General features: G+C 29.4%; 2 protein-coding genes, 1 long non-coding RNA gene and 1 pseudogene across 4 annotated transcripts; 2 read left to right on the top strand and 2 right to left on the bottom strand.

Annotated features, from left to right (window-relative positions):
- Positions 1-1,060: 1,060 nt before the first annotated feature.
- On the top strand, positions 1,061-4,484 carry LOC103866225 (KH domain-containing protein At4g26480). The gene is made up of 7 exons (XM_009144109.3): positions 1,061-1,500; positions 2,050-2,135; positions 2,795-2,934; positions 3,268-3,381; positions 3,471-3,587; positions 3,658-3,801; positions 3,887-4,484. Exons 1-7 carry the CDS (start codon positions 1,304-1,306, stop codon positions 4,031-4,033), a joined length of 945 nt encoding a protein of 314 aa, XP_009142357.1. The 5' UTR covers positions 1,061-1,303; the 3' UTR covers positions 4,034-4,484.
- Positions 4,400-6,875, bottom strand: LOC103866236 (probable calcium-binding protein CML21). Its single transcript, XM_009144120.3, has 5 exons — positions 6,171-6,875; positions 5,795-6,071; positions 5,523-5,725; positions 4,736-4,904; positions 4,400-4,662 (listed from the first exon to the last, which is right to left on the bottom strand). The coding sequence occupies exons 2-5, from the start codon at positions 5,973-5,975 to the stop codon at positions 4,538-4,540; spliced, it is 678 nt and encodes a 225-aa protein (XP_009142368.1). The 5' UTR covers positions 5,976-6,071; positions 6,171-6,875; the 3' UTR covers positions 4,400-4,537.
- A 251-nt stretch (positions 6,876-7,126) lies between these two features.
- LOC103866216 lies at positions 7,127-9,423 on the top strand (annotated as a pseudogene). Its single transcript, XR_001957963.2, has 7 exons — positions 7,127-7,403; positions 7,483-7,571; positions 7,812-8,171; positions 8,290-8,429; positions 8,514-8,734; positions 8,821-8,942; positions 9,022-9,423. The product of XR_001957963.2 is annotated as a purple acid phosphatase 10-like (transcript).
- Positions 9,172-12,945, bottom strand: LOC117133544. Its single transcript, XR_004457424.1, has 2 exons — positions 9,934-12,945; positions 9,172-9,836 (listed from the first exon to the last, which is right to left on the bottom strand). It is a non-coding gene; the product is annotated as an uncharacterized LOC117133544 (long non-coding RNA).
- Between the last annotated feature and the right edge of the window lie 5,354 nt (positions 12,946-18,299).

The following is an 18,299-nucleotide window of genomic DNA, read 5'->3' as shown; positions in this document are numbered from 1 at the left end:
ACAGTTGTATATGTTTGATCAAAAATTTGATCAAAAAAAAAAGGAACAGTTGTATATATGTAGCTTTAAAAAACTATACAAAATCATAAATATTTGTTATTAGAAATGAAAATATTCAACTGATAAATTCAATCCACATACATTTCTACACCATTTGTAACTCATTTCACTCAAGTGTTGGGTGAGACAATAGTAGAGTTGGCTGTTAGGTTTTAAAAAATTAGGTCAAGATTGTAGAAGTTTATTGTTTAACAAAACAGATGCTGATCTACCTCATGCGACTCACTCTTCCATAGTTCAGAATTGTGAAATTTTCTAATCATCTATTTATCTTTCTCTCCTTAGCTGTCTTTTTCAATTTTGACTAAACCTTGTTTCTAGCTGATTATATAATGTCTCTTTGTCTTATATTCTGCTTGACTGTTTCCATATATTTTTTTAGTAAGTTATGTTAAAACATAAAACAATATCCATATTCAATAGAATAGAGAGAGAAAGAACATACTACCTACCCCATATAAAATCCACAATGTTCGACTATAAACAATTTGGTGCCAATACAATTACAGGCCACAAAACAAAAAAAAAAGATCAGGAATCCAAAATAACTTTAAAACAGCAACAATGGAGCATATACTATGGCAATGAAGCATGAAAAGCATTATGTAAACCATAGGAGTCCATGATAATGAATATTCCAACGAACATTCTGATAATTAAAAACAAAAAGATGATGAAGATTCTGATGATTCCATATTGTACGAGGAGTTATCGGTAAATGAAGAGATTAAGAAATTGTTAATACGCAGCGTTTGATGAGTTCTTGTAAACAAACCGATTAAAGAATAAACAAACCGGAAATAGGAAGGGGGGGCCCAAGTCAAGTAAAGGTTGGTAGCCTCAGAGACAGAAATGATTAAAGAGGAATCCAGCTGGATCCAGACCTTCTGAGTCAGTAAGAAGCTTCTTGTAATAAGAGAGACAAGGGAGGGCGGTAATAAAAAGGAGAATCAAAAAAAAAAAAACTTGTGTCGTTGCGTTTAAGGGTAAAAAGTAGCTTTAAATCATCATTTCTCTCTCTCGAGAGAGAGTCCCACACAGCTAGTAGAGGTATATAGGCCCAAAACCACCGACGTGTGTAGTAGATTTGAGACTCTTTGTGTGTGCCAGATTCACTCACTCTTCTCTCCCTCTTCTCTTCTCTTCTCCGCCGCCTCAAGTCCTCCTCGGTCTCCGTCTATACTCTTAGAGATACTCAGTTGTATCTTTAGGCATAGATAAGTCGGTGAAGTAGTAGCTGCTGATGATGATGATGACTTCACTCGGTGGTGGTGGTGGAGGCGGAGGAGGTGGTGGTGTTGGACCGGTTGGTGGTGGAGGAGGAGGAGGGAGATATATGCCGTATCCACCGCCTCTCTCTGTGCCTCCGTCGGCTCCTCAGTCACCTAACTTCTCTGGTGGTCTCCGATCACAGCCTTCTTTCCTCGTTGAGCAGGAGAAGTAATTCAAATCTTTTTGTCTCTTCGTCTTGTAGTTGACTTGTGTCTCGATCTTGCTTCTGTATACACTTCCAACTTATTGGATCCTGAGCTTCTAAGTTCTCATCGCAAATCTGATTTTTTTTCATTTGTATGAAGATCTATGCTTTCTATATCTGTTGCTCCCTTGTATATGTTTGAGTTGAGCTCCTACCTACCGATGAAAAATTAAGCTCTTTTTTAGCTCAATACTAATTTTCACTGGGTTTTAGTTAAGTGTTATACTTTCTAACTTGATAACAACATTTTTTGAATCTATGAACCTATTTTCTCTGTGCCATTAGGATCTTATAGAATCATTGGTTGTGTTCGTTTTGCGATTGTTGACTTGTGTCTTTACTCATGGGAGATTATTAAACTAGTTCACCCTACATTTGATGCTAATGCTTAGAGTGAGGATTTGCTAAATAAAAAGATTTGACATATGTGATTGTTGAGAGTGGATCTGCTTGGTATCTTGTGTGCTCAAGGTCTTACTGATTTGGTTAATCTTTGATTTCCCTTTTGGCAGGTATCTTACTGAATTACTTGCAGAACGTCACAAGCTTACTCCCTTCTTGACTGTGCTTCCACATGTCTGCCGTCTCATGAACCAAGGTGAGCAGCCATACTTGTTATAGTACGAAAAATGTTGTGGTTTCCTTACTTTCTTCATAATATCTTCTACTACAATTATTTTTAGAGCTACAAATTTTGTACATTTGATCAACATCTCATCTCATTGGTGCTTCTAAGAGAGAGATCATTTAGGTAGCTGTTAGTAAAAAATACATGACTGGATGATTTGTACGATCCATAGAGACAATTAGTCTTTGTCCTTCTCCCTTAAAACAATACAGAGTGTTTCAGTTGAATTGTGGTCTAATAGAGTTTAGAAAGGATTTTTTTTAACTGATGTTTATTTGATTTTCAATTCAGTAACTAAAAAAAATTAGTTGAAACTTAGTATCTTAGATTTCTTATCACTCTAACTAGTTTAGTAATGATCCTTCCTCATAATCAACCGTTGTGACGTTGAGCAGACCACTCAAATGTGTGACCCTTCGTAGAGATCATACCAAAGTTAGAGTAGCTTTCTTGTTTTCTGTGTGTAAATCTATTTATTTAACTGTAGTGTGAAAATTAATATTCACTAACTTAGTTGAGAGTCTTGAGACTAAGCTGTCTCTCTATTCCACTATCATTGGTGAAGGATTTGTGGACTAATTACTAACTTGGTGCGTCTTACTCTTCAAAATTGACATTTTTTGAAACAGAAATATTGCGTGTAACCACGCTATTGGAGAATGCCATAAGTCAGAGTAGGTTTGATCACCCTAGCCCTCTGTCTTCTGGAGGGATATTTCAGAACTCAAGAGCTGACATGAACGGATGGCCCTCCCAGTTTCCATCAGAAGTATGACTCTACTAACCCCATTAACATAACTCTTTTCTTCTAATTCATACTATTGCTGACTTAACTTGCTTTGACTTACTTTCTAATTGTAGTTCATCATGACAGGAGCCATATAGATATAACAAACTCTGATATATATAAGATTGCTTTGTGAATGTTATGACTTAGGATAAACATTTACAGGTTGCTATGCATCAACGCAATTCTATTGCTCCCTTTTCCGTGGAAAAAGTGTTTGATAAGATCTGCAATCATATGTCCGTAGCATGTACTTATGCTTTGAGGTTGACATGGCTTCTAACAAGTTGTTGGTTAATCATATTTCATTTGCAGAGATCTGTCTCATCATCTCCAGCACCAAATTGGCTAAACTCTCCTGGTAGCTCCTCTGGTCTCATTGTCAAGCGAACTATCAGGGTGGATATTCCAGTCGACCAATACCCAAACGTATGATTCTCATTTCTCAACCCCCTTGCTGAGATCCTAAACTATATCTAGCCAATGTATAATATAAACTTTAATTCAATAATCTGCAGTACAATTTTGTCGGTCGCCTCTTGGGTCCTAGAGGAAACTCTCTCAAACGAGTTGAAGCTAGTACTGATTGCCGTGTTCTTATAAGGGGGAGAGGCAGCATTAAAGACCCGGTTAAGGTAGTTACATTATAGATCCGGTTAAGGTAGTTGCATTATACGTATATTCATTTGTGACACATTGTTGCAGGAGGAAATGATGAGGGGGAAGCCTGGTTATGAGCACCTGAATGAACAACTCCACATCTTAATCGAGGCTGAGTTGCCCATTGAGTTAGTGGATGCACGTCTCATGCAAGCTCGTGAAATACTAGACGATCTACTCACTCCTGTGGTATGTTCATAACTCTTCAAAGATATTTGCTTACTATTTTTGTCTAAATAAAAACTTAAAATACTTTTCTGTATTGTTTTTAAAGGAGGAAACGCATGACTTCTACAAGAAACAACAGCTCAGGGAACTGGCGCTTCTCAACGGTAATCTTAGAGAAGAAGGGTCTCCAATGTCTGGTTCCGTCTCTCCTTACAATAGCCTCGGCATGAAGAGAGCCAAGACAAGGGACTAATGAAGCTACGTCGTTTTCATCCTTTTCAAAGCTTGCCTCTTTATCACCTTTTTCAAGAAGGTAATATATGCACACCGTAACAGCTTCCTTCTTTTGAACGAGAAGAGGCTTTTGAAGGTTCTGTCTCCATCCCTTCCTACTACTCCATACTCCTCTGGCTACCGGTACTGTCTCTTATCCATGGAATAATAAAAAAACACCAGTCCTGAGTCTGTGTCTCTACTTATTTATTGTATCTCAGTGAGAGTATAGACGACAGAAAGGGATCATCAGTCTCTGTTTGTGTTTGTGTCTCTGTCTTTGTATGTTAATGTTGGCTTGCTTTTGTTTGCCCTTCTCTTTATACGGTTTAGTGGAGACTACTAATAAGCTTTGTTGCTTCAAAGCAAGTTTTTTTTGGGGTAAAAAACATAATGGTTTGTGTGTTTGGTAATGAATTATTCTGTTTGCATTATAACATAAAATATAGTTTGTTACTATTACACTCTTGCAAAAACACAAACATCAAGCCTTGTCATTGTTATCATCATCGTCTTCTTCTTCGCTCTCATCTATTCCAACCCACTGCGTAAATGCGAACAAGAACTCTTTGAAGTTCACCATTCCATTCTTGTCCCAGTCCATCTCCTCTGCAAACAAAAAGTTGAATCAAAATCAATATTCTTTGTTCGGTCAAAGGAGAAAGAAAGTGTGAGACTAGACCAAATCTTTTCATTGCTATCCTCCCGGAGGAACGTTCTCCAGATTCATCAATGGCTCGGACCATCTCCTCGCGGCTCACGAGTCCGTCCTTGTTCTCGTCCAGGAACACGAATGTGTCCACTAGCGTCTCAAACGTTGGTTCCAGCTTCGGCATTCCCAGTCTCCATTTCTATTAGATAAGCTTAAACCAAAAGCTCAGAACGTGCGTAGAAACATAGAACTAGCCAACTAGGCATGGGGTTCGGGGCCGTTGGATTTGTTTCGAATTGTTTGATTGATTAGGATTTTTGATAGCATGCTTACATGTTCCATTTGGATTTTACTAATTTTTGGGTTAAGTTTAATTCGGTTCATTCCGGATCTGGTTATCAAATTATAATAAATATCTGAAATTGTCAAAAATATATTTTTTTAAAATTAACAAAAAAATTTAATCAAAAATCAAACTTCTTTTTTTTTGGTCAAAAATCAAAAATCTAACTAAAACCTAGTTAAACTATCTAAATTAACTAAAAAGTATATAAAATAATAAATAAAGTAAACTAAAAATTGTTTTAAAATATTCTAAAATATCTAAATTGCTTTAATATATATTAAACATTAACATATATAACTAATGTACCCAAACTCAAAATTATCAAGCTTTTATGATCCGTTTGGATATTTTGTATAACAATTCAAATTTCAAATGGAGTTTTAGTTTTTCGGTTCGGGTTAAGGCCGGGTCTTCGGTTTTGGTTCGGTAAAAATGCTGGGGCCTACATAGAACATTGATAACCGTAGTTACCTTTTGGAGGGTGGATGAATCGTCCTTAAGAAGATAGACGAGACAGAGAAGAACAATGAACTCAGTAAATGTAATCCCCATATCCTCGTTGATATCACAAGCTTCAAACAAGTCATTGATCTCGTCTTCCTCGAACGAGATCTCTAGCTTCCTGAAACAATTCTTTAGCTCTGTGTGATCAATCGACCCATTCGAATCCTCGTCTGTCCAAAAAACGTAAACAAACCATCAAGGAGACCAATGATTAAGAATCTGTAGTATGCACTACTCACCAAACTCTTGGAAGATAGCTTTGCAGTTTCGAAGACCCTCGTCGATCTTTGGGAACTTGAGAACAATGCTGTTGAATGATTTCATCGTGGTTCCTCTCGATGCCCTGCGTTGCACGGCTTCTATGATCTTAGCCTCTAGCTTCGTCTCTTGACCATCAGATTTCGTCACCGCAGCTCCCATGTCTCTGTTGATTTGGTCCTGCTTTGAGATCAGATCGTTGATTCACACACCACAGACAACTCCAGTTTCTTGTAAGACAAGGCAGCTTAACCAGATCTACTCAGAGATTCAATAATCAAAAGACAACATGTAAAGGGACAAGTTTCACATTCAGACAAAAGATGTCACAAGAATTAGGAGGAAAGAGAAGATAACCTGTATCGATTACTTGTTTGTCACGAGATGCAGACACACAAGGACTGAAGGACAGATCTCTTTATGGTTATTTGTTTACAGCGAGTTTAGCGCTGAAGATTCCACGTAATGCGCATCTTAAGTAACGCTTAATTATTTTTTTTTTAACATGATGTGTCTCCCCATCTTCTCTGACTTTTCTCCAACTTATATTATATGATTTCAATTTTAGTAATTTAACTATAGTTAAAATGTATTATATCATGTTTAACTGGTCAAACTCGGCTAGACCAATTACTCGGTTCAATTAATCAAACGGTATGTCCTGTTAAAACCAATCTTTTCTTTTGAAAAAGAAAAAAAGTAAAACCAATCTTTACCAAATAATTGTTGTGTTATTGGTTTATATATTTTGATTGATTTAAAAATCCATATAGTATTTATAAATCCAAGTAAAATATGCAAATCCGAAGGTTTTCCCTCGGATTTGAGTCTTTGTATTTTTAACTAAAAAATCCAAACAAATCCATTCAAATCCATTATAAAATCAAATATATTAGTAAATCCGTACGATTGAATAACACTTGATTTGATATAAAATTTATGAATCATTAAACCAATAACACCTGATTTTAATACAGATTTGAAAATCACAGAACCAACAACAGTAGATTTAGTTCGGATTTTCAAATCCATTAAATTACAACAACCAATAATCCCTACTTAATTACATCAAATATCTATCTATAATAATAATTTAGAGTTTTCTCTCACCTCCTGCAGCCACATCATCAAGGAGGTAGGGGCTTTTTGTGACACCTGTCACTTAACCAAACCAATCGTAAAATCATAGTGTAATCCGGTTATCTCATAACTTGGCTTTTTGGTATTAAGCCCAATCAATAGATTAAGACAAGCCCAAATAACATTAGGTTTCTTCTTCTTTTCAGGATTTCTACCTTCCCGAAGAAATTTTCAGAAACTTGAAGCGCTTTTCTGATCTCCATAACGTCTTAACCTTCCATTAATCTGTTTCTAACTCCGCTTGATTAATCCACTCCTCCCATTGGAAGCATTCAGTCAGACCTCTTCGCATCTCCCTTCACTACTCCTATCTAAATTCGTCCAATCTTTCATGCAATCAGAATCGCGTTCCTCTAGAGGAGCAGAAAATAAAGTCATGGCCATGAATTTTGTTAGATCCACCGGATAATCTTGAATTTCTACGGTTTCAAAAGCAAAGAGCTTTATCAGGTTTGTGTTTATTCCATTCATTTTCATTATTCATTATGCTCAAAATTATTTCATGATTTTTTTTTTGTGCTCTGATCAGTTGATTTTATCACAGCAGTTTCATGGATACCAAAAGAGACTTCAAAGGCCATGAATGATGACACGCTGAGTAGATCGAGAATGACAAAGGTGAATTTTTTCCCTTTCATGTTTCTACTGGACTTTTTTAAAAAAACCACCCGTTGATTTGTGGTTACATGTATAATATATGCTATCTGAGTGACATAGATGACGACGAGATAAAGCGTGAAATACATAATGTTTCTGTTGTTAAACATATTACTGAACTTCTTCTCAAATTTTGTTAGTTATTAAACTCACCAAAGTGAAGTAGATGAGAGTAAACTTAATTAAGTCTTTTATTTCCAGGTTTCTACTGATCAAAGAGAGAGGTTGGCAATGTCCGTGGAGAGTAGAAGAACCATGATGGAGACGGAAGATCTTGGTGTTTCAGTTCTTCAAGATCTGATAATAACCTCAAAATTGTTGTTTGTTGCAGGGGATCTTGGACAGACTTTTGACTCAAACATAACTTTACCACATTATGAGAATAGCCCTAAAAAAGGGCAAGCAGTTTTGTTCGTTGGGGATCTCTCATACACTGATAATCATCCGAATCACGACAATAATAAATGGGACAGTTGGGGAAGATTTTCCGAAAGAAGTACAGCTTATCAGCCCTGGATTTGGACTACAGGAAACCATGAACTAGATTTTGCTCCCGAGATTGTAAAGCTTCTTGCTCCCTCTATGTTTTTGGCTTTAATCTTCAAACTGTTATTAGCACAAAGCATTACATGGACTAGACTGACATTGAGATGGATTGTCTTTATATGCACTCTTGCAGGGAGAAAATAAACCGTTTAAGCCATTCACGCATAGGTACCGTACTCCTTACCGAGCTTCAGGCAGCACAGAACCATTCTGGTACTCTATAAAGAGAGGACATTGCTTACATAATCGTGCTTTCTTCATATTCAGCATATGGTAAACGCATCTTTTAAAATCTAGACACGTTTCTTCATGCCATACTCTTAAAATCCGATATTTAAATCTTTTTTTCTTGGACAGGTAAATACACACCGCAGTACTCGTGGCTCGAAGAGGAATTCCCAAAGGTTAACAGAACAGAAACTCCATGGTTGATTGTTCTGAACCATTCCCCGTGGTACAACAGTTACAATTACCATTACATGGAAGGTGAAACAATGAGAGTGATGTATGAGCCGTGGTTCGTCAAGAACATAGTAGATGTTGTTTTTTCAGGTCACGTCCACACCTACGAAAGATCAGTAAGAACACAAAACTTAAGCTCATCTCTGTTTCTTCTTTTTAAAAACTATATATTTTGACAACTCTGAGATATTTGTGAAACTAGGAACGCATATCAAACATAGCATACACAGTGGTTAATGGCATTTGCAGTCCAGTAAAAGATCAATCTGCTCCTGTCTATATCACCATTGGTGATGGAGGAAATATTGAAGGCTTGGCTACCAAGTAAGCTATATAACAAAGGGCTTGTGACCATTATTGCAAACCAATTATTTTTTTATAATTTGTAACATGGTTTCTGCAGAATGACTGAGCCTCAGCCTAAGTACTCTGCATACAGAGAAGCTAGCTTTGGACACGCGATATTCTCGATAAAGAACAGGACGCATGCGCACTATGCATGGCACAGGAACCAGGATGGTTATGCCGTGGAGGCTGACACTATGTGGTTTTACAACAGGTTCTGGCATCCTGTTAATGATTCACCTTCTTCTGATTCCTGAGAACCTCGGAATCTAATTTGTGTTGTTGTATAACGCTGAATAAACGCAATGTGGCTGAGTTCTTGCTAATAAAACTCGTCACTCAAGGAAAAACATTGGCTCTTCTAGGATTATTTCGTCATGGTTAGCCTTGCTTCATAGTTCATGTTTAGTTAAACTCGAAATAATAAACGTTTGAATAAAATTGATATTCACTTTGATTATCTCTGGTCTTTTCTATGCACCACATTTCTCATTTTTCTTCTTTGCACACCGAAGTTACTATATATTATCTCTCGTGGTTTAGTGCATGCACTCTATAATGAGAATGAACCAAAGATCATAAAGAACAACAAAGACTTTTTTGTCCAGAGCCGTGATGAGATCAAACTTCTCAAGTATGTCAATCATCATGATCCCGCTGACAAATACCATCTCTTTCAATTGTATGACTTCTTCTTTCGGGTAAGTGGAGGATTATGTCTTTATTACTTTTGATCATCTTATTTACGATGTTTCTAGATGCTGTTATGCAGAATTTTTTTGTTGATGAGATTCAATGTAGAATGTGTAACCCTGGACTGCGTCTTGATGCCTCTGATGCAATTAATTTAAAATCTTTTTTTAGTAGAAGCACCTGTTAATAGTATGTGATTCCGATAATATTAGGCAACTGCGGTTCTGTCATAGAGTTATAAAAGAAGATCATCTACCACTTTGTAACTTCGACCCACCCTTATGTGCAAGCAATAGCGTTATGATTAGTCCAATGGTAATCATAAGCACACCTGCTGCTTTGATTGACTACGTAACGATACAATTTCCCACAGTAAGCCGTTACTCCATAGCACCATTAGTTTTCACCTCATCTCTCAAACACAAGAAACACTTCTATCTGCTATCAAAAGTACAAAGAAAAATAGATTTTGTGTTAAAATTTATGAATTGGGATATAACTTATAGGTTTAGAGTGTTAGAGTCTGAATATAATAATTGGAGTTTAGCTTTAATTTAAAAAAAATATAAAAATAGAAAAAACAATTACAAATGCGGGGTTGTCGTTATGAGGAAACGTACCACTATAATTAAACTATACTTGGAAATGTATTTTTGAATGTAGTGTTAGAGGAAATATTTTATATTTATATAATTATATGTAAATATAATTAGAATTCTTTTAACAATAATAATATATTTGTAAAATTTCACTCTTTTTATAGTACTCATACTAATAAATATATTGAATAAGTATATTTTAAATAATAATTATTTAAAATATGGAATTTTATATTAATAGTGAAGTGTATTAACTTGACTATATTATGTTTACCAATTAGTAATGGAGTGAATTAGTTTATAAAGTCTTAGTGTAATTTATATATATGATATCAGATAAAATATAAAAAGACATATTGTTGTATTAAAATTAATTATCCGGTTTGGATGAACCGGGTTGTTGCTTTAACATTTTTGTTTTTTTTTTCGAGTAGGAGAAACTTATTCAAACAATAGGGGATTTACATTATTATCAACATATATCATGCATCACTCAACATTTTTTCATCGACTGTACTTTATATTTTAAGTTCAACCATATTTATTTTGTGCAATTATCAGTATTTATTCTATTTTATTGCATTAATGTATGAAAGCTATTTATGCTATTCTTCTTTGATCTAAGAAAACTACAAAACAAAGTAATACATTACAATTACTAACACGTATCAAATAAACCATTATAAATTCATTAGAGAACAAAATATATGAATCCGGCGCGTGGCGCCGGAATACCACTAGTGTAAGATAAATAATCCATGCTTGTATAAATGAAGATTTAAACCTAATGTTTAGTTATTATATAAAGTTAATTAGATGTATCGTTGACATTTTAAGAATAAAAGGTACAAATCGGTTTGATTTAATTAAGAATTGGTTTACAAAAAATTGTTTGGTTCAATATAAGTGTCTACAATGAAAAATAAAATCAAATCATTTTGATTTAATTAAGTACGAATGCTGCTGAATACACACTATAATATTATTTGAGAAGTCATTTTCTTATGTGTCATTCTCACATTAACTCTTACGATGATTTGATTACACTAATACTCTTAATGAATTAAAAATATTATATTTAAAATACTATTATTTATTATTTATTTAGTTTCCTTGTTAAAAACTTTCCAAAAACATATACATATAATAAAACGAAAATATATGTATATATAATATGATTTCATAAAACAAAAGTTCACAAAATAGTAATATTACATTTAAAAAATATTTTAAGTAACAAAAATATACTTTTGAAGTAATAAAATACTTTCTTAGATGAAAAATATAATTTTTTATATAATGTGATTTTGTAAAAAACAATTTACATAGATAATCCTGATATTAGAAAAATAATTTTATTTCTTTTAGAACATAATTTTAGACAATACAAAATAATTTAAAGTAATAGAAATATATATATATATATATATATATATATATATTCTTAGATGATTATATAAAATAATTAAGTAACATAAACTGATATAGTTGACTAAATATAGTTTATAATAAGTATTATTGAAATGTTTTATTTATTTTTCATATATTGATTTGGACTTAAAAGAAATCATGTGGTACTAAAACAAATTATAAAAAAATCACAGATATAAAACATTAACAAAATAACAATAGTTTAGGAGTGTTTAATCGGGTAAAACCGAACCATTCACAATAGAACCAAACCGAAATAGAGAAAATATTATGGATTTGGAAGTCTCGAGGATTTTATTTTTTTAAAAACAGCAGTATATGAATATGGTTCAGTATATTAAAGGATCAAATCAAATAAACAAAAGAAACCGATTAATTTAGATATACTAGGTATTTTGTCCGCGATGCGGGTTTAAACATTTTCATAATTTTTGAAAAGTTCTTTGTATACTATATTTACTATACTAAAATAAATCTTAAATACTTAATATTATATTTTTAATTATATAATTAAAAATATTATTTCATTAATATTTAATTATATAATTTATGTTTAAACTTTTTACTAAAATACTTTTTCAGATAACAATACAATATATATTTAGAAATTATCTTTTTTTTTGTAATTATATTTTTATATTTTGAATAATTCAATATTATATTTTTAATTATATAATTAATAATTTTATTTGATTAATATTTAGTTATATAATTCATGTTTTTAACTTTTTATAAAAGACTTTTTCAGATAATAATACAATATTTACATAAATTATTTCTTTTTAAAACTATTCCTTTTTTCCATATAGCAATACAATATTTACAGAAATTATCTCTTTTTATAGTTATATTTTCAGATTTTGAATAATTCTTACTATTATTAATTTTAATCCATTATCTAATCAAATAAATTAAAATTTCGTTTTTATTTTTAAATTTAGTTATACATTTTATTCATTAAGGGTATAAACAATATTAACCACTCTAACTTTTAACATGAGAACTCGATTCCAAAAATCTACTTCGCAAAAAATAGTATAGATTCAATATTCTATTTTTAATTATATAATTAAGAATTTTATTTGATTAATATTTAGTTATATAATTCATGTTTTTAACTTTTGATTAAAAGACTTTTTCAGATAATAATACAATATTTACATAAACTATATCTTTTTTAAAAAAAAATTTCAGATAACAATACAATATTTACAGAAATTATCTCTTTTTAAAATTATATTTTTAGATTTTGGATAATTCTTACTACTATTAATTTTAATCAATTATCTAATCAAATAAATTAAAATTTCTTTTTTATTTTTTAGTTTAGTTATACATTTTATTCACTAATGGTATAAACGATATTAACCACTATAACTTTTAACGTGAGAGCTCGATTCCAAAAATTTACTTTGTGAATAATAGTATAGATTAATATACTTATATATAAATTTTATAATAATTTGTATTTAATCAATATTTTCAGTAAAAATCAGAAAATTGACTATAATATCTATACTATTAAAAGGGAGGAGTTTTAAAAAATCTACCTATGAAAAGTTATTGTGCACCCTTTCATTAATCTTTCAAAATAAGACTAGCTAAAATAATCTTTGTAACATCTCCTAATATTAATCCTATATGTACGCTTCTTATTTGGAATATCAATAATATCTTTAGAATATTATAATAACAATCTAGGCAACTACATAAATATGCTTTTATGGTATTACCTTTTTACTATATAATATAGTTACCATATAATACACTACTATTTCACGTGAATTATATAGTATTAGTGTCCCTATTCTAATCATGATGGATGGCTAATACATAACCAAAACCAAAATTACATGGAGACACAATCGTATAATAATTTATGTATGAATAAACAGTTTAAGTATGCGCATTTCTGATCCTATACACTTGGACCAAATTAGATATTTAAAAAATTTCAGTTTAAGTTCGGGTTGATTCTTTTCGAATCCATAATTCAAACACCTGTAAAATACAAATAATTTTTTTTTGGATATATAATAGGTCCAAATCGGTTCAGATATTAAAATCCGAAACAAACTTGAAATACTCGACAGTCCAAAATAAATATCCAAAATATTCAAATATCTAAAAGACCAAACATTTTACCTGAAATCTGATCCGAAGAACCAGAAATACCTAAAATGTTATTTCAATATCCAAAATCTATTTCTTAAAATTTGAAATTGTACCCAAAACCCGAAAACCCAAACCTGGAAATACAAAATTATCTGTAATACCAAAATCATATTTAAAATATCCAAATATATCTAATATACATAAAATATTCAGGTATTTTGGATACCTGATCGAATCTTTGATAGGACTTGAACTCGACATAGACTCGCGGGTCTAAAAAATACGCAATACGTACTTTGCCCTGGATCTGAACCAAACCCGAACATGTATTTTTGGGTTTTTTTTTCAGTTTTTCTGATCCATATAAAATACATAGGCCTAAGAGATAGTTACACAAGAGTATATATATAAAACTTCAAATAAACTAATTTATAAATTATTAACTTAAAAAACTATTTTTCGATATAATACGACTTTTGTAACATAATAATCTAAACAATCATAAAACACTATTTCATATCAAAATTTGTTTTTAATCAAAAATAACCCGCGCTTTCGAATCGCGGATCAAAATCTAGTTAGTCTTGAAAATTATAAATGAGAGATAAGTAATGATGATATTATCGGTAGATATTGTTAATATCTATCTATTTATTCCTAAATAGCATTATAATTATATATTAATATATATATATATATATTTTTTAAATATCATGATATATATAATAAAATAAATTAAACAATAATATTAATTACACTAATAATTTATCCTAAAATTATGGAAAAGATGAAAAATAAGCAAATTAACTAAAGAAAAAGATTAATTCAGATATATTAGTATACTTATATATAAATTTTATAATAATCTGTATATCAATCTTTTCAGTAAAAATCAGATAAATTAGCTATAATATTAGTCATTAAAATTATAAAATGAGAGTGCAGTAATGATGATATTATCAGTAGATATTATTAATATTTTTTTTTATTAATCAAATGTCCTAAATGTCATTATAATTATATATTAAAATATATTTTTATAAAATATTAGTATATATATCGGTAAATAGGTTCATGTTTATTAATAATTTTAAATATCATGATAAATATATAGATATCAAAATAATAATAATTTAATAATAATATTAATTAAACTAATGATTTATCCTAAAATTATGTAAACTATGACAAGTAAGCAAATTAACTAAAATCATGGAGGAAGTGACAAATAAGCCAAATCACTTCATAAATTAACTTTAAACTAGGTGTCTTGCCCGCACAGGGGCATAATCTTCTTATAGATATTTATTATTTTATATTTTGTTAATTCAAAAACAATATGTTAAGTTATTATTTATATTCTTAACAAGTTTACACCAAACAAACAATATGCTAAGTTATTATTTATATTCATAACAAGTTTATACCAAACATAAAATAATTTATATATGACAGAAAATCTCATTAAAATATATATATTAATTATTGTGTTGAATTTTTCAAAACACTCATATATTAGAAATGTTTTAGACTATATTTTATAAGAATGTTTTTTCTTCATTAATATTTAATTATGTATTGTTGTATATCTTAATTTTTATAATAAGAATATTATTTAAAGATAACAACACAATCTATACTATTATTTATGAAGTTATTTAGCTTATTTGGCAAGATTTCCATGATTTTAGGTAGTTTTGATTATTTGTCATGTTTTGATTAGGTTTAAACTGAATTATTAATTTATTCATAGTTTTTAGTTGAGTTCATAATTTATTAATTTAAATAATATAACTATAAATATGTAATTAGATATATAATTATTTTAATTTTGCTTATTTGTCATATTTTCCATGATTTTAGTCAAATTTGCTTATTTGTCATGTTTTTATTAGGTTTTAGTTTAGTCATTGATTTATTAATTTTAAAACATATTTGTAATGAATTTTATATATAATTAAAAACGAATTTTGATTTAATAATATTTAAATATATATGTTATATTAAAATTATTATTTTCTTATTTGTCATATTTTATTAGGTTTGAAGCTTTTATTTAAATCATTGACTTATTATTAGTTTTTAACTGAGTATTTATTAATTTTCACAAAACACGTACTGAATTTTATATATAATAAAACACACATTTTATTTTAATAATATTAAATTTATATTTTATATTAAATAATTAATTATAAACTAATATAATAAAATTGTAAAAATATATTTAAAAATTAAGAAAATTCTTATACATTGTGTTGCTATCTGAAAACAATATTTTTTATTATAAAGTTAAAAAACTAAGATATAAAACAGTTTATAATTAAATATTAGTCAAACAAAAATATTTATATAAAGATATTTTCTAAACTATTTCTAATATATGATTGTTTTAAACTTTTAACACAATAATAAGTACATAATTTGATGAACATTTTTTTGATATATATAAATAATTTGATGTTTGATTTAACTAGTTTAATCAGTTTAAGTTTAATCCGTGAAATACTATAGTGTTAGTTGGTCACCACTAGAAGAATGAAAAAAATAAAAAATAAAATTTCATTTGAAGAATTGAAAAAATATAAAAAATATTAAATTTTGTTCAACTTGTTCCTTATCAAAATTGCATAGGGAAATGTTTTCTTATAAATTCATTCCTCTATGGGGAATTTAGAAGAAAAAAGTAGGATTTACATCTCAATAATTTGACTGAAATTTCAACATAATTAGTATAAATTTTGAGGAACAAAAAATTCACCATAATTTTTTCCTTCAACATGTTCACCAGTAAGAGTATAATGCCGGTTTTTGGATTAATAAAACATTAAATAATAAGTATTCGTAAGATGATTATGCCCGCATGTGAGGGCAAAACACCTAGTATATAAGTATTATCTTATTTTTTAGAAATATAAAATATTATTTCAAGAGAACAACAAAATATATGAGAATTATCTTTTTACAAATTTAATATTATTAATATAAAATTTGTTTTTAATTAAATTATTATATATAAAAATTTATTAAGGGTAATAGCGACATTAACCAATGTAACTTTTAACGTGAGAGCTCGATTCTGAAAATTTACTATTAGAAATATAAAAAATTATTTCAAGAGAACAAAAAAATATATGAGAATTATCTTTTTACAAATTTAATATTATTAATATAAAATTTGTTTTTAATTAAATTATTATATATAAAAATTTATTAAGGGTAACAACGACATTAACCAGTGTAACTTTTAACGTGAGAGCTCGATTCTGAAAATTTACTTCGTAAATAATAGTATAGATATCACGATAAATATATAGATATCAAAATAATAATAATTTAATAATAATATTAATTAAACTAATGATTTATCCTACAAAATCATGGAAAATATGACAAGTAAGCAAATTAACTTAAATCATGGAGAAAGTGACAAATAAGCCAAATCACTTCATAAATAATAGTATAGATAAATACTCTAGCCTAAAATTAAGGAACATAAATAACTAATCTACTGTTATTTATTAATACAAAAATTATATATACCTACTAACTCGTATATATAGCTGCACTTTAATCCAAACTAGGTGTTGGCTCGTACCTTGCGGGAGCTAATATATATTCTTAATAATTTTATTTTAATATTATTTTTATATTTATGCTAATGTATTTAATTAGATATAAATATTAATTTTGTGTGTGTTTTCAGTCCTTTTAACCAAATCTCAAATTGCTTATTACGTGGAATTTTTTTCTTATTGTTTATACATGGTTTTTCTATTTGGACATTGAATCCCAATTTGACAGAGTTTCTTTTGATATTAAAAATTCTAATTTTAAAATTTTGGCTTAAGTGCAACCACACTCAATATGAAGGAAAAAAATATGTATTTAGTAGTATATGTTCTTGGCTACGTAGAAATATGCAACTAACTTAAATAAAACTCAGTAATACATATCATTGTGATTTTCAGGATAGGTTTACAGAAATCTGATACTTGGTCTGCATACCAAGACCCAAAGTGTATGTTAAAAATGTATCACTAATATTAAAAAATTAAATTAGCGTCGTGTCATAAAAATAAAATAATATTAAGTTAAATTAAATTCCGAATAAAATTTACATTGTGTCATGAATAGTTAAATCTAACTTAGTTTAAAAAATTCTTCTGCAATGAGATATTTTAAAGGTTCAACATTCATAACTAATATTTAAAACACAAAAAATTAGAAAGAAAACTTGTGAACAAACATATCATAAATAGAGCACATCAATAAAAAAAATATGATATAGAAAATTCACAAACTAAAAATTCTTTTTCATATTGACGTCCCAATATTTTTTAAAATTTCTTGAAATAATTATTTGTTGACTCTTTTGAATAATCACCACAAGATATGATTTTGGTTATTATATAGGAATTTATCTTAAAAAGTAGAGGACTCGTTTTATATTTTATGGTATAACCATTGAAGGTAAAATTATACAGAATAAAAGAAT

This window comes from Brassica rapa, chromosome A01 (genome assembly GCF_000309985.2).
Source record: "Brassica rapa cultivar Chiifu-401-42 chromosome A01, CAAS_Brap_v3.01, whole genome shotgun sequence".
Taxonomy (NCBI): Eukaryota; Viridiplantae; Streptophyta; class Magnoliopsida; order Brassicales; family Brassicaceae; genus Brassica; species Brassica rapa.
Note: the sequence above shows the minus strand (reverse complement) of the source record. Positions and strands in the feature narration are given on the sequence as shown.

Excerpts from the sequence above, each read along its gene's own strand:
- LOC103866225 (XM_009144109.3), top strand. The coding sequence starts at position 1,304 with ATGATGATGATGACTTCACTCGGTGGTGGTGGTGGAGGCGGAGGAGGT. Across the intron at positions 1,501-2,049 it reads TTCCTCGTTGAGCAGGAGAA|GTATCTTACTGAATTACTTG; the intron begins GTAATTCAAATC and ends CCCTTTTGGCAG. Across the intron at positions 3,382-3,470 it reads CAGTCGACCAATACCCAAAC|TACAATTTTGTCGGTCGCCT; the intron begins GTATGATTCTCA and ends AATAATCTGCAG.
- LOC103866236 (XM_009144120.3), bottom strand. The coding sequence starts at position 5,975 with ATGGGAGCTGCGGTGACGAAATCTGATGGTCAAGAGACGAAGCTAGAG. Across the intron at positions 5,726-5,794 it reads AGCTATCTTCCAAGAGTTTG|ACGAGGATTCGAATGGGTCG; the intron begins GTGAGTAGTGCA and ends TTTTTTGGACAG. Across the intron at positions 4,905-5,522 it reads ATTCATCCACCCTCCAAAAG|AAATGGAGACTGGGAATGCC; the intron begins GTAACTACGGTT and ends CTTATCTAATAG.